Genomic DNA, 16,175 nt, shown 5'->3' with positions numbered 1-16,175 from the left:
GTATTACTGGGACGTCATTGCACTCAACAATTTCGGCGCCTGGGAATTTTGAATATCGCATGTTGAGAGACAGATATTTTTATTTGTTTTTATGGTCATAATGAGTGTGTTTTAAATAAAACCACATGATTCCTGCTTGATAATTTTTTTTTACATATAAGGCATAATGTTGTGATTGCCGGAGATTTCCTTTAATGTCTTGAGAAAACATGAATGAATTTGCAGGCAATAGTCTTATTTGGGATTATATGGAAGTATACTTACACTAGTTTTAGATAATGTGCAGATGGTGGTGCCATGTGCCATGAGTGTGTTTTTACATAGAAATAACTTGCTAAATACACAAACAAAATGTTTCCATTTATTTCTTTTAAAACACATTTCAGGAAAATGAGTTGTGTATAATGTGTATACAAACATGTGACACAACAGGTCTGACATGTGCATGTTACAATCAGATGGTGTGACAATGTCACTATACCATAGGTGGTCGTATGTTGCAGGCAAATGAAAATGAAACATGGACTAGCCAAATTTAAGATATTTGATTCCTGTTTTGAATATGAAAATTCACACAACTTTTTTTTTTTCAATTTTGAATATAAATCATAGGGTGTGAAAGTTATTCCATAATTACAGGTGAATGAAACTCTAACTTAACTTTCTGTGACTCTTTCAGGAAAAAATGGAAATGGATGCTAATATTCAGCAACTAAAAGAGCAGCTAGCATCAGAAACCAAGGAACATCATAGCAAGATTGAAGAGATTGTCAAGAAAAGCAAAGCTGCCATTGCTAAACTTAAAGCTCAACATGAGCAAAAAAATCCAAGAACTCACTGACAAACATGAACAGGATTTGACCTCTAAACTTGAGGAGGTAAACCAAGAGCATAAGAATTATGTAGAGGAATTGAACCAGAGACATCTAGAAGCGGCAGAAACTGCTGGGAAAGAATTGGACACACAGTTCAATGACAGACTACAGGAATTGAATGCCAACCATCAGAAAGTCGTGCAAGAGAAGATCGATCAGATAACGAAGATTGCTGCCAAGGCGACAGAGATGAAGAAAAGGCTACATGAATTGAATAGCGATTTGAAAAATCGGGACGAAAAAATTGTCGGGTTGGAGCAACAATTGAAGACTGATGAGGAGAAGAATGTGAAAGATGTTGAAGAAAAGATATCTGAAATTGAAGCATTGAGAGCTACGAATGAGACATTGCAGCGAGAATTGGGTGAGAAGATCCAAGAAGGAGAGCAGAGGATAGCTGAACTTGAAGAAAGGTTACAACAAAATGAAGATGTTCAGCGTAAAGAGTTGCAAGACAAAGCCAATGTGATTGAGAAACTAACATCAGAACTGGAAGAACTTAGACAAAAGAATGAGGCTATTGGTCGTGAAATGGAAGCCAAGGTCAAAAGCCACGAGAGCAAGGAAGAAGAGTATGAACAAAGACTGAAATTCCAGCAAGAAAATCATGACAAGGAAATTGTTAGGAAATTGGAGTCTGTAGAATTGCAGAAACAAGCGTCGGTGGATGAAGTTTCTGCAGAAATAGGACGCACTCTTAATGAAGCCAACAAAACAATAGGCGATCAAGAGAAAATGATGCAAGATTTGCAGCTCAAAGTAAAGGAATTAGAAAACACTCATGAAGCTATAAAGGCAAAACTAGAAGGAGAGTTAAAATCTTTGAATGATACCTTGGTGGTAGAGAGGGAAAGGCATTCAGATCAGTTGACAAAGATGAAAGAAGCTATGGCTGGGGTAAATCAAATCAATGAGAGATATTCAGAGGAAGTGAAGACACTTCGGGTTGAACTAGAGGGGAAGACCACCGAAGCACAGGATCTTCAGCACCAGTTGCTAGCATTGCAGGACGAGTATTCCAAATCTCAACAGCAGTGGACTTCAAGTATGAGTAAAATTGAAGCTGATCTAGGCGCACAGATGTCAAAGGTCACAGAGCTTGAGGAAGAAAGATCAAGTTTGCAAAATGATGTTGACCACAAGCAGAGTGAACATGCTGCAGAAGTTGCTGAAGTGCAGAAGTTGCTGGATGAAAGAGTTCAGGAGTTGGAATCTTTGAAACAGGAAATGTCAAAAGCATCAGAGGACAGAGAGACTACTAAATCTGAGTATGGCCATAAACTTGAGGAGCTTCAAAATCAATGTCAGGACAAAAACCAAGAGAATTCTAGGATACAGGAAGAACTTATAACACTAGGCAGTGAATTGGAAGCAGAAAAGGAAAAATTGAACAAGGTTACAGAAGAATTAGAAAGTGTCAAACAAGCTGGAAATGAAAGAATAGCGGTCCTTGAAAAACAATGTGAAAGTCTTGAAGAAAGACTACAGAATGCAGAAGAAGAGAAACAGTCTTTGGAAACTAAACATAAGGAACTTGTGACAAAAATGGAGGAAGATTTCAATAACAGACTTCAGCAAGATCAAGAGAACTACCAAAACGATCTTGCAAGAAGGTTGGAGGCAGTTGAACTTCAGAGTCAGAGTTCAGTTAGTGAGATCACGACTGATCTCAGCAACAAACTTTCTGAAGCTAATGACTTGATTAGTAGCCAAGAGAAGCAATTACAGGAATTACAGGACAGTGCAAAATCGCTCCAAGAATCTGTTGAAAGCCTGACTCAAGAACATCAACAGAAATCCGAAGAGCTGGAAAGCAGGCAAAAGGAATTTGTGGTATCAATGGAAAATGCTCAGAAAGATCATGATGAAAAGCTTACAGAAATGAGAGAATTAGAAAGGCAACTGAAAGAAAACATTCAAAGTTTGGAAAGTGAAGTGCAAAGTAAAGTAGAGGAGAAAGAAGCATTACAAAGTGCCTTTGATAATTTACAAAGTGATAACACTTCTCAACAAGACCATCTGAAAGGCTTTGAAAACTACAAAGAAGAACAGGATTTAAAAGTAAAAACTTTCACTGATAAGTTACAACAACTTGAAACTGAAGTTAGTGCTAAGAACAAAGAAATACTGACATTGCACGAAGAAATTACAGAGAATAAAGACAAGATTAGTCAACTAGAAGAGAGGACAAAGGATTTTGAGAAATTACAAAGCGACTATCAAGTATCATTGGAAACCCTGGAGGGTAAATGTGCAGAAAAAGACCAGGAGATAGATAACATGAGAACTGTACTTAATGAAAAATTACAAGTGTTAGGTGTAAAAGATGAGGAGTTAAAGACATTGCATGATAAGGAAAACAATTTACTGAAGGAATTAGCGCAAATTAAAGAAGAAAAAGACAATACATTGAGTCAGTATTCAACAGAGAAAGACTCTGAATTGAAAGAGATTAAGGAAAGGCATATTTCCAGAGAGAAACAACTGCAAGAAAAATTCCAGAAACAGCTGACAGATTTACGAGATCAAGCCAAATCTAAGATTCTAAGTATCAAGAAACAAATGGATGAACAGACACAGAAAATCAAAGAGATGGAGGAGGAGAGCGAGATGAAAACGAAAGGACATAAGGAACAACATGGTTTAGAGCTGACAAAGTTACAAGATGCTGCTCAGGAGGAACATGATTCACTCAAACAACATCATGAAACAGATCTTCAGAAACTAAGAGAAGAAGCAGAGAAGGAGAAGCATGCTCTAATTGAACAACATGAAGCTGAATGTAAGCAGATGAAGGAAACTGCAGAGAGTGAAAAGGATACGCTTACGCACCAGCTTATGGAGAAGATAGGCCAACTTGAAGAACAAATCTTAGTAAGACAGAATGAAAACGATGCCACTAATCAACAGCATAGTGAACAGATTGCTGAGTTTGCAAGTAAATTGGCAAAAGATGAAGAAGAGAAGAATGTTATCATCAGTCAACTAAAGAGTAAATTATCGGAAGATGAAGATGCAGCTCAAAAAACTCAGAGTGAACTGGAGCAAAGAATGGCACAATTGGTTGAAACACATAGAGAAGAAGTTGAGAACAATAGCAAAGAATGGGGTGAGAAACTGAAGCAAAAAGAAGCAGAATTCCAAAGCCAGCTGTCGGATCTACTTAAGGAAAAAGAAGTGGGTGTCGAAGATGTAACAGCTAAGATGCAAGCATCACACGAAGAGCAAATAGAACGTCTTAAACAAGAACGTGAGGAGCAAGCAAAGAAGGCCCAGGAAGGTCATAAAAAACAAATGTTAGACTTCAGGGACCAGGCAAAGGCTAAGATTGCAAAACTCAAGAGTCAGTTAGAGGAAGTGACAAAGACAAGAGATGAAATAATCCAGAAACATCAGGAAGAAACAGACACACTGAAGAAAGCTCATGAAGAACAGCTGGAAGCTTTGAAACAAGAGCATATTGCTGCACTTGAAGAACGGCAGAGGGAAAATGTGGAGAGGCTTGAGAATGTTAAAAATGATCATGCAAAGATGGTTGAAACTATGAAGGAAGATCAGGCTAAAATGATGGCCGAGATTGAAGAACAGTTAGCAGACAAAGAGAAAGAATTATCAGAGATAAAAACAACATTACAACAATTGGAAGTGAAGGAAAGAGAGTTGCTAGAACTGAAAGAAAAAGAAATTGCCGATATTAAGTCAACTATGGAGAAAGACAAAATTGATGGTGCTGAGGAACTTGAAAGGTCATATAAGGAAAAATTGGATAGTTTGAAAGTAGAATATGCAGAACAGGTGCTGAATGAGAGGAAGAAAGGAGAAGATGTCATTAAGAAGTTGGAAGAGAGACATCAACAAGAATTTAAAGCCAAAGAGAAACAACATAAGATTAACATGGAACAATTAGAACAGCAGCACTTTGAAATGGTAGAGAATATGGAAAGACAGATAGAAGAGAATGTAGGAATTGCAAAAGAGGCTTCAGTTAGTCATGAGGAAAGACTCAGAAATATAGAGCAAGAAAACAAGGAGAAGCTTGATGATCTCATTGACACTAACCTGGATTTGCAAATCAAGCTGAAAGCTGCCGAGGATCAGATTCAATTAACAGAGAAACAGGTTCAAGATTTGGAGAGTCAGTTAAAGAGGAAAGTGTCAGATATAGAATCAGAACTTGGCAAAGAAAGAATGAGTTGGCAAGAAGAGAAGGAACGGTTGATCAGTGAGGCAAAAGAAAACGAGAAAAATGCTCAGTTTGATTCAGCAAAAGTTGTTGCTCTGGAAGAAAGTTGTCAGAATAAAGATCAACAGATACAGGAATTGGAGAAAGACATGGAAGCCAAGCTTGCTAATCATGATGAGGTTAGCAAACAGAAGCTTGGGGAATTGAAGAAGAGGGCAGAAGCCAAATTAGGCCAAATTAAGAAACAGTTTGCTAATGAATTGGAAGACAAAGACAAAGCTACAGTAGAACTTACTGAAAAGAACCAACAATTGGAAGAAAAAATTGTTACAATTGAAAGAGAAAGAAAAACAGAGTTGTTGGCGCTTGAGGAACGGCTGCAAGAAATGGTGGACATTCATGCTAATGAGACTCAGTCCTTAAAACAACAGATAGTCAATGAGAAAGAAAGAGTGCAAGTACAAACAGCACCTGTAGTTGAAGAACAGATTATGGTTGCTAGAGAGAGCGTACTGGGCTCAGCCATGACACCTGATGGTGATGGGGCAAATATGCAGAAGACTATAGAGGAACTCCAAGAGAAGCTAAAATCCAAGGAGGAAGCCATGGAAAGTGAAATATCATTACTCAAGTAAGTGTCTATAGTTTCTGGGTTTTGATTGCAATTTTGCACAGGTGGTTAGGGATGGCAAAATGCAGAACTTCATTGAGCCATCTGTAAAGGCCCATATATAAGTAATATAATTATAATATATACCAAAGTCGATGAGACCTGGAAACACAACATATATTTAGAATTGCAGATTCATGCATAGCGGTAATAAAAATGAAAGTAATTTAATTTAAGCTTCAAGACTTGTTTATTTTGCTTTCCGGGAGTGCTTTTGAGAAACTTCCTCCTCATCAACCTAGCTCTAATATTTTTCTTGGAAAGGGCTAGAGACCAACGTGATCAGGGAACGTCACACTCAACGACGTCACCGAAGATGTTACCAAGAAAAACCGCTAACAACATCGGCTGATGACGCTGAAGTTCCTCGAAAGCGCTCCCGGTAATTGAAATAAACAATTGGTGTCAAAGTTTAATTATTTCAAATTACTTCCACAACATTTGTTACCGCAGAAAAAACATCCAGAAATTTGTCATTACTAAACACTGGCTTTTAAAAGTGTCAGTTAGAATATTGGCATGAATATGAAATGTTTTTTGCAAAGACTGGTTTAAAGGTTTGTGTGAATAGAATAAAGATAATTTGGGAGAATCAAATGATTCTTGAAGCATAACAAATCATATCTCTGTGCGTTACACCATTTTGGTAAAATACTCGCATTTGCGTGTTAAATATTTATCAAAGCTCTAATTTTAATACCTGATTATAATCATTATATACAATTCATGACCTCATTAATACACATGCAATCCAATCATTTTTATTTATTTGGCAAAACGCAAATGCTGAACACGGTCACTTATAAACAACAGTGGACCTCCGCGCCGTCAGCGTAAATATTAGTAACCTCCGCCCACGCCGTGTTGTGCGTTGAACAAATTGCTAGAGCGCTGGCCGCCGTATTTGGATTGCGCATTACCATGTTTGCACAGATTGTGATTTGCACTTCTGTTGTTGGTCATCCTGTTTTAGCCTGATCGATTTTTGGAAAGGCAAAACGTAAAAATTGTTTATTTTTGAGGAAAATTGTATGTTACTTAACTTTGTAAAGTGAAGAGATGAAAGTGATGATTATGAATGAGGTTAATAACTTTGCATCGGTTATATGCCCTTCAAATAACCGATGCGCAGTTATTAACCTCTAAACATTATTAGTTGCTTACTTTAATTTGGGTCAACTTTCGTTTAGGAAAGTCTTCTCTCTACTAGTCCTGTCAGCAGTGTTTGTTTTCTTGCCATAATCATACCAAACCAAACTTTTGTCTTCCTTGTTATATTTATGAGCATTAAGTTTCATAACCATGTGTAATATTTTAGTTATTTAGTAAAATATGAAGTGATTAACCAAAAATAATAGTATAAACCAAGGATGAGATGGAAGGCCATGGGGAAACTCACAGGGATCTTGAAGGCCACAATGGCCCCTTCACAGAGTAAACAGTTAAAGAAAATGATGATCTTTTTATGGTTTAGCATGTCTCAAGTGTTGATTTTCTTGTCATATTGGAAACAAGATTCATTGTTTATATTTATTGATATAAATACATAAATTGTATTATTTGACTTGCAGGATGGAACATGATGTAGCACTAAAGCAAGTGAAACAAGACATGGAGAGGAGACTTGAAGATATGAAGGAATCTAACGACAGACAGATTGAAGAAATGTCTCAGGAACACAACTCAAAAATCAAACATCTATTACGAGAGATGAATACTAAGATGGCCGCTAAAGAGCAGGAAACACAACAATTTGTACGAGAGGCAATAAGTAAGAATTGACTTAATCATCTGTTTTAAGTTTACAAGACTTAAACATTTCAGCACTTAGATGTTGGGTAAATATGGAGGGCTTAGAACCGGAACTTGCTATGTTCACTGAAGGCTACACAGCAGTCAGCTACACAAAGTTCCCAATTTTAACATATGTTTTTTGTTTCACCTTATTGAAAAGTTGAACTTGTGAACCGTTTAGTTTCTGTGCCAAAAATGTCTGTGTTATATTTCAAATTAAATCAAACAAGTATATGTAGATCAACAATTTTGCTTGAATTGATGATTTTTCTTAAAGATTCAATTTTTAAAATCATAATTGTCAACAAGTTAATATTTGGACATAGCCAGCTGTTTCTAGCTCTCAATATCACAAATGTTCTATGCACAAAGACTTTGATCCCCAGCATAAAATTGAAGAAACTCAAATGCTAAATAAGAAAATTTATCAGAAATATAGTTCTCAAACTACTTAACATGTACCTGCAATGTACATAATGCCGTTAATTAATATGAATACAAAATATTACTGTGGTTTGATAGTTCTGCTTTTACTGGTCGAAGAGGTATCATCAGAATATTTAGTCATTTATGATCTTTCCAGCTGTTCCCCTGCAACACATTTCTCAATAACCTGTCACAATTAACTTAACGAGTTGGCTACCTGAGGTCAATGGTGACTATAATAGGCCATTTGCTTCCCCAAGATTTTAAAAAATGCACAGCCTTTGATCATGCATGTATCACAAACAGATGCTACTGTCTTGAGGAGCCAAATGGACTATAACCAAAGGATTACTTAAGCACAGATTCATCAAAAAGCATTCATGACCATGTTTATTAAATTGACCCTTTTCTGACTTTTTCAGGTAAAGGTCAAAAAGTAGACCACAGACTTCACAAGGAACACACTCAGATGATGGATGAGCTAAACCAACAGTTAAATGACCAATCTAATGAATTGGAAACACAGGCTGAGGCATATGAGGAGAAACTTAATGTAAGCTAATATCAGACAGGGTACTCAATTCACATCATTGGTTGAGATGTACATATATATACGAGGGGCAGTCAAAAAGTTTGTAGAACTCGGTTTTTGGCCATTTTCCTATGGGATTTTTTTAATTTTGCAATTGATTGGGGGGCACATGCCCCTATGGCGCTACGCCACTGGTCGCATGGTATTGAATTTGGTTTCATTTGAAAGCTTGTTCCTTCAATACATTACTGCAAAGATATTAGATACAAGTTTCATGTATATTTGGCTAAAGGTGATATGACATACATCAATCACTGGAATTATGAGTCCATTCAGTGGAAGCACCTGGATCTCCCACTCCTAAGGAGATCATCACCCGGTCACCATAGTGGAAGGTTTTCATCGCTGTTTTCCGAGATTTAGAGAGAGCCTTGATGACAAATCATTTGCCACATGAAAGTACAATCATAGGCATATATCATACAATTTTGATAGCAAAATTGAGGTAAGCCATCAAGTGAAAGAGGGTTGGTGGTAGGAATGGGACTGATCTCGGATTGTATCCTGTACCCTTTTCTCAGTTAGTCAAGCTGCCATTCACGACAGATTGGTCAGTTACCTAAATCAACCATATTGTGGTCCAGTCATGTCCTCTAGTTAGTGAAACCTATTTTAGAATTTTAAGTCCTACCTTCATAATATTAGGTTTGGTGGTGATCAATGCTGGTGAGCCTTCACTGAAGAGTGGCTCATGGAACAGTCGGAAGACCTCCATTTTGTTGACATAGAAGGTTTTCAGAAAAATTGCGCCGAGTGCATTGAGGTACGCAGTGACCATGTTCAAGAGTGAGATAGAAAGAATTTAGCTAGTCCCCTTTGAAGTACCTTGTTCTACAAACTTTTTGACCACCCCTCGTATATATATGGCCATCTTGTAAATGTTTTCAAAACTTGTGTTTTGTGGAACTGATCTGGATTGGCCAAACTTTATATACATGCAATAAGCTTATCTCTGTTAGTCAGCGTTTTTTTTTTCTTTCATTAATACCATCAAGCAATCAGTGAATCAATTATTCAGATTAAAATTTGCATGCTTAGCATAAAAAAGTTTAACAAATTGCCACAAGTAGATAAATATTTAAGTGTCTCACTGCTATAGTTTAAAGGAGAAACTGTAAGTGTATTTAGAGCTACTTTTGGGTTTTTTATGGCTGGGTTGCTAAACTGCTATCAATCAGATAAAAAAAGTTGTGGGAGTTATTAAAGGTTGGTAACACAAACTAATATTTTAAAATTGAAAAATTATGCAATTAGGGGGTTGGGGAAGTAAAAATCCAAGATGGCTAGGAGTGAAAACTGCATGACACTCCCTAGGTCAAGATTTGTTTTGTAGAAATGAAAATCACTGGTTGAATAATTGGATCATGATTAGGATTAGGAGAGCATGAAAAGTGTCAATATTTCCACCTTTTAAATATTTCTTTGGTATTTCATCAATACAGGAAAAGAAAGCAGAACTGAAATCACTACAACAGCAGTATGAAGCTAAGATTTCCCAGTTGAACATAGACAACCAGAGTGCCATCAACGAAATGGAGTTTAGACTAGAACACCAAGAATCACAACATCAAAATGAGTTATCTGACTTGGAGGCCAGACTACGAGAGGAGATGAAACAGATATCAGTCAGGAATGACCATGAAGTGAGCAAATATAGTGAAGTATTAAGGGCAAATTAGACTTGTTTTGGCATGCTACATCCAAAGGACGTAAATTTGTTTCACTCCCGTTTGAAAACGATTGATCTCCTATTTAGAGGACAGATTATTGATTACCCATTTTAGAGTCCAACAATTTGTGTTTTACTAATAAAATTTATACTGTTGTTATATATGATAGATCTAGTGTGTATTTGATGTTAATCAATTGATTGCATGTAACACAGAGCTGAATCTGTCCCGTTTGCTTTTAAGTGAAGAGCAACTTAAGAATAATAGTAGCTACCCCAACCATAATCCTACCTAGGATCCTAATCTCTTTATCCTAATGTTAATCCTAGTCCTAAGTGTAAGTAAAACAAACCCAAACCTAATCTGTTTTGCCTTCATTTCTAGTGAATGTCTGGCCCAAAATAGGAAATTGAAGGAATGTTTTGTGTTATATCTCAGTTCCCGATGTGTGCTTGCATTGCTAACTTGCATATAGAAAATAAAGGTGGTGTTTTCCTTCAATTGAGTATAAAGCATGCAATTGAAAGGTTTAATTGTGTTAGTAGTGAACTAGTTTTGTTGTCTTCCTTTTCTCAATGTGTTATTGTGTTCAGGCTACTCTGCCTACCCTTCAATCTATGGACCCTATGTCGCAATCCCAACTAACCACTGATGGTTCCATCAAGGAGTTAGAGCTCAAGGTTGTTATGCTGCAGGTAATTGCATGAAAGGTGAAGGGAACCAGCCAACTAAGCCTTATATTAAGTGAACATGGACCAGGTGGCATACATCTGAAGGGGAAAAATGTTGCATTGTTCTGCTTTTTTAATCAGACCAGGCTCCCTGTTTGGCAAACCAAGGGCTATTTCCAAAAAATCCACATGGCTAGTAATAAAAGAAGATATTTTATTTTTAAAAATATGATTTTCCAAAAATTCTTCCTGATTGAGGCATTACCCTTTTCTTATTAAAAAAATAATGCAGTTTTGTGTAACCAGGCGACATAAAATTGACTCTATGTAAGTCCTTGATGCAATTCATATAAGCTTTAAAGGTGAAGTGAAGGATAAGCATTACACAAGGTGCAAAATTTAGGAAAACTTCCCAGCGCCTTCCCTGGTTCACTAAGTTTCTTACGAACCTGACACCAAAATTTGAAGAAAAAAAAGCTTGTCACCCGCTTAATAAAAGGCTTAGCAGAAACTGACACAATGCTTTGGTATACAGTTATATTTAGTTGCTGGGCTGCTTGTTGTCTATCTAGCTGTTTTCCAGCTTGGATATGTTATTGTAGGTGCATGTAGAATGTCCTGTTCAAATGATGGTGGAGATTATATTTAGCTGATCTGTAAAGCAGTAAATGTTGATCCAGTTTTGATGCATGATTTAAAGGTTCCAGCAATACACAAATTGGATCTGAGCATGTCAGACTTACATGATGTGTAATAGATTCATTCTATGCTATTATATAATGTTAATACATAAAATGCTAGACTACTTGTAAGCAACAGATGATGCAGTGATTTGAGACTTTTGTTTAAAAGAACTGAAACAGCTTTTTGTTTAGCATATTGTAGTTGAAGGAATATTACAAAGTACATCAAAAAGATCTTTTAATTCAATCTTATATTACCTCACTTAACCAATAACTCTATTTGCCTATTGTATGATTCTCTTCCAGGCTGAAAATCAGCAGCAGAGAGGTCAGTTAGCCGATTTAAGAATACGAGAGAAGCAGTTAGTAGATGAAAATTCCACCTTTAGAAGTGGCCATGAACCAGGTGAGTATTTGGCTCCTATGCATGAGGCCACAGGTTCCATTCCTGGCAGTGATGACTTACTTAAGAATGGGAGAATATCGAAATTTTTAATATCTATAGTTAAAATTCTGACTTCTGTTTTCCACATAGTACATATAGTTAAATTATCCATGAGAATGTTCTGTCCTTTGGAGGGGATATTAAGCAATTGGCCCTGTGCACAGAGAGCCATACCTGTACTTGTCATGAAAACTAAATTTTGATTTTAATCAACATCGGACTCATCACATCGCACATGGTGTTTCACTCAATGACCATTCAAATGAAGTTAATATAAGTAGAAAAATTTACACATGCGACTTAATACTTCCAATTTGCCAGTTGCTGGAAAAGCAGCATTGAATTGAAATGAAGGACACACTTAATCTGACAGCTCTGATTGATGAATTTGGATGGACATGCGTAGTAGATTATTCTGGGTCATGTAATATTTCAACACTTCCATGAAAAATAACAATAACCACATGGGTGGCAACGTGACGAATGCTTTGCAAATTTGAGTAAGCATGTCATTCAGCATTCATTGACCATAAAATGACGAATTTGACCATCAATAGGTTTTAGGAGACTATATTCCCCCAACACCTGTTTTGGTTAATAAATTATGGTAATTTATACCTTCATCATCAGCATCATATTGTAGGTCATTTAAAAAGGTCAATCCAAAAAAATAAGTTATAAAAATTGTAGGCGTTGCTCTTTATTGAGTCTTGATACAATGTCTCTTGAAACTTATTTTTCGGGGTGGGGGATCTAATGATTTCTTTTAAAACCAAAGTGCTGGATTTTTTGCTGTTTTCTTGTTCTACAAACTTAAAATTAAAAATATAGACCCCTCGACATCTCTGTACATTTCTGCAAGACAACTTCGATATCGCACACATGTTCTGTATTGTAATGATAATGAGCAATACATAGCCTGGGAAATACCCACTAAGGTCATGAACCTTCTGAATGTTCCAACTTGTCAATAAGTTTTCGCACATGGACATGGGCTATTTATAACTCGATGGCCTAACTAGGTTATGGCGTGTGTGCCGTGTTGCAACACATGAGACGGCAAGATATTTTTATAGCATTTTTTTGTACATAGGCAGGGACACAAAATAATTAGCAACCATAATCAAAAAGCTCTGATTGTTTGGAGGTATATCAGGAGTTCATGGCATGCCTTGGTAACATCATTATTTTGGTATTATTAAACATTATTCTGTTTATAGTCTGTTGATCTCAGTTATAAAACAAAATAGTGACAAAACATTTCACCCAGACCTGTTCTAAGAAAAGTTTGATAAAAAAATCCTTAGAATCCAGAATTTATACCCATATAAGGTTTGCAAGTCATGACAAATAAAGTTTACATAAGTTGACAAAGTTAAATATGATTTAATACTTCAGTTGCTGGAAAATCAGCATTGAATTGAAATGAAGGACACACTTAATTTGACAGCTCCGATTGATGAATTAATGTATTCTAAAAAAAGATATACAATGGATGTGTGCCTGGTATGGTCTTGTACACACAGTTTTGTTTATGGTCTGTTTTGTGAAAAGTTTGATATTTGAATCCTAAGAATCCACGATTTATACTCCTATAGCTTGATAATGCTATTGTGAATTTGAAAAATAAAATAAAACAGACCTGGATATTTTCAAATTGTACAGACCCTTAGTGTCATTTTCACCCATCAAACCTTTACACTACATTGATACAAGAAGTGGAAAAAAAGGTTGTGTTGCCAGAAATATTTTTTTTAAATAATTTTGATATTAATGATGATCATAAATTGTATTATTGTTATTCAATTATTCTTTTATTCATGTATTAAAATTGATTTACAAAATATGAATAAAATGATTGAAGTAGTTTGAAACACGTAAAGATAAGAATGGAACTTTTATCTGGAATTTAAACAATTGAGGTCGATATTCTCTTTTTCAGTAACAATATCAACTGTTAAAACTAGGGTCTGTTGCATAGGGCAGCTCATCATATTTTAGGCCTAACCAGATAAATTAAACATTAAAAAAAAAAGTTTGATTGTCGGGAGTAACTGTCATTTTGCATAGGTGGTCTGTGCAATGTGCAAGGCCATCACTTATGTTTTCAAACAGTCAACTTAAACACTACTATCATCTCTTTCTATTTTATATAGGTTCATCATTAGGTGCTAATAGTATAGCCAAGTCAGTGCTAGCCGAACCAATGGAAATAGAGGTAAGGGATCTATCTATAACTGGAAAACCATTGTGTTGGTGTCGTAATGCTTTTTCCTGTAACTAGTCAAGACATGTTTGTGGCTTTTGTTAGGTGATATATGGTGGTGGTGGTGGCAGAGCATTCCCTCTCTTAGAAATCTGCAACATTAGCAGTTTTGAGGCAAACAAATTCCAAAAACGAATTCTGGTGCCACCACTGTATGTATCACTGTGGTCTTATACTGTTTACACTGGAAATAAGCTTGTAATGATACCGATGTAGATTTGGCTTGCGTGGTCATTATCCTGTTACTTAATTATTTTTCTTGTACTGCAGTATTTTTTACGTTCATAAGAAGACTCCACATATCAAGTAATATGTGATGATTTACCTCTACTTTTTCTAATTATGTTTACTCTTTTGATATGTACATATACCAGATCATTACTAGCACACTTTTGCTAATATGGAATGATTTCAAAACTGAACCTCATAAGTAATCATCAATCTTTGGCTGATTCAATGATCTGATATAGCTAAACGAAATTGATAGACTTACAGTAGCATTTGCTAATCAGACAAAATATTGGTTCAATTTTGAAGCAGTTTCAAATATTGCACAAAAAACAATTGAAATTGTATGTTTTATTTGCTCTTTCTGCTTTCTGCATTGATTAGATTAAAAATATTTAGTTTGTTTGTTTGTTTATTTGATTCTTCCCTTATTTGCTGTATATACAGTGGAAACTTGTTACCACAAAATATGTTAATTCCTAAAACAATGTTTATTGAGTCTCAAGCATATACCTGATAGCACAAATTCCTGTTGACACAAACTAAAATCTGAGGCCCTGGCAATTTTGTGTTAATGCAGTTCCACTGTAGTTGCTTTTATTAATTTAATCGTAACATTCACCTTCTTAAGTAGTATAGCTTATATAGCAACTCTATGAGCAGTAGATAAGTTGTAATTCTTTTGTTGGTAACATACATGCTGCTTGGATGTCTATGTATATACTGTAAATTATGTAGACTGACATTATTGTATGTTCATAGCAAGTTGTTTACTATAAATGATGTATCGATAGAAAGAGAGTAGATACATATTAAGAATTACACGATGTTAGTGTAGAGGAAGTGACTTGTGTTGTTTGAACCAAAAGTGAGAAATGTGTGTGACATAGTTGGTCATTGTAGTGAGTGATATGGTATGAGCTGCTAGAAAGGAGTAAGAGAATAATCATATGCATGTTCATTTGCATGAATTTGCATATTAATTAATACTAACAAATAATAATTTACTAATAACTAAGAGAATGTTAACAATTAATTCTGTATAATGACACAGATTCCTGCATCTTCTCAAGTTCTTACTTTTGCAAATTTCTGTATTTTTGAAAGCCTGAAGTGTTCTAACATTCCAAATCTTTGCCTGCTGCTTAGTATTGATATGCATTCCTCAAAGAAAGGGAAAGCTTGTATTGTTTGATGTCTATCTTAAAAGCAAATGAGGTTATTGAAGTAATACTTCAGGTAAGATTGAGGTAATTGTTGATGATCTGTTGTGGTAAGTCATCATGTTACATTTCCTCCTGATTAATTGTTATGTTTAATTGATGATATAGTCTGATTCTGTTTGTCTGTCTGTTTGTTTGCACTGTTACAGTATCTCAAGCATATCCTCTTTGAGTACATGATGGGACGAGAACCAAAGGTGAGCAAAAATTCATTGACAAATAGGGAATTAAAAAGTATCGAAGAAAAAGGGGATTATTTAATCAATAATTACCTGTTATTAATCACCATTCAGTGCTGTGTAATTGGAACAACTTTTTCCTTATTTGTCATAATTTCATTGACACAAGTGTCTTAAGAACACTTATTTTGGAAGACCGAATTAAAAAGACTAGTTTGCGTCTGACGTCAGGGCAAAGGTGTGACGTGATTGGTTGCTGACCTGCGCAGT

General features: G+C 35.7%; 1 protein-coding gene across 1 annotated transcript in view; it reads left to right on the top strand.

Annotated features, from left to right (window-relative positions):
* Positions 1-16,175, top strand: part of LOC140149086 (uncharacterized) — a 99,303-nt gene that overhangs the window by 65,964 nt on the left and 17,164 nt on the right. Inside the window, 9 exon segments of the mRNA XM_072171248.1 lie at positions 680-817; positions 819-5,689; positions 7,300-7,499; positions 8,371-8,501; positions 9,983-10,183; positions 10,804-10,905; positions 11,871-11,970; positions 14,166-14,227; positions 15,876-15,923. Of these exon segments, the coding sequence (XP_072027349.1) occupies positions 680-817; positions 819-5,689; positions 7,300-7,499; positions 8,371-8,501; positions 9,983-10,183; positions 10,804-10,905; positions 11,871-11,970; positions 14,166-14,227; positions 15,876-15,923 (5,853 nt within the window).

This window comes from Amphiura filiformis, chromosome 3 (assembly GCF_039555335.1).
Source record: "Amphiura filiformis chromosome 3, Afil_fr2py, whole genome shotgun sequence".
Lineage (NCBI taxonomy): Eukaryota > Metazoa > Echinodermata > Ophiuroidea > Amphilepidida > Amphiuridae > Amphiura > Amphiura filiformis.
The sequence above is the reverse complement of the archived record's forward strand: the minus strand, read 5'-3'. Positions and strand labels throughout refer to the sequence as shown.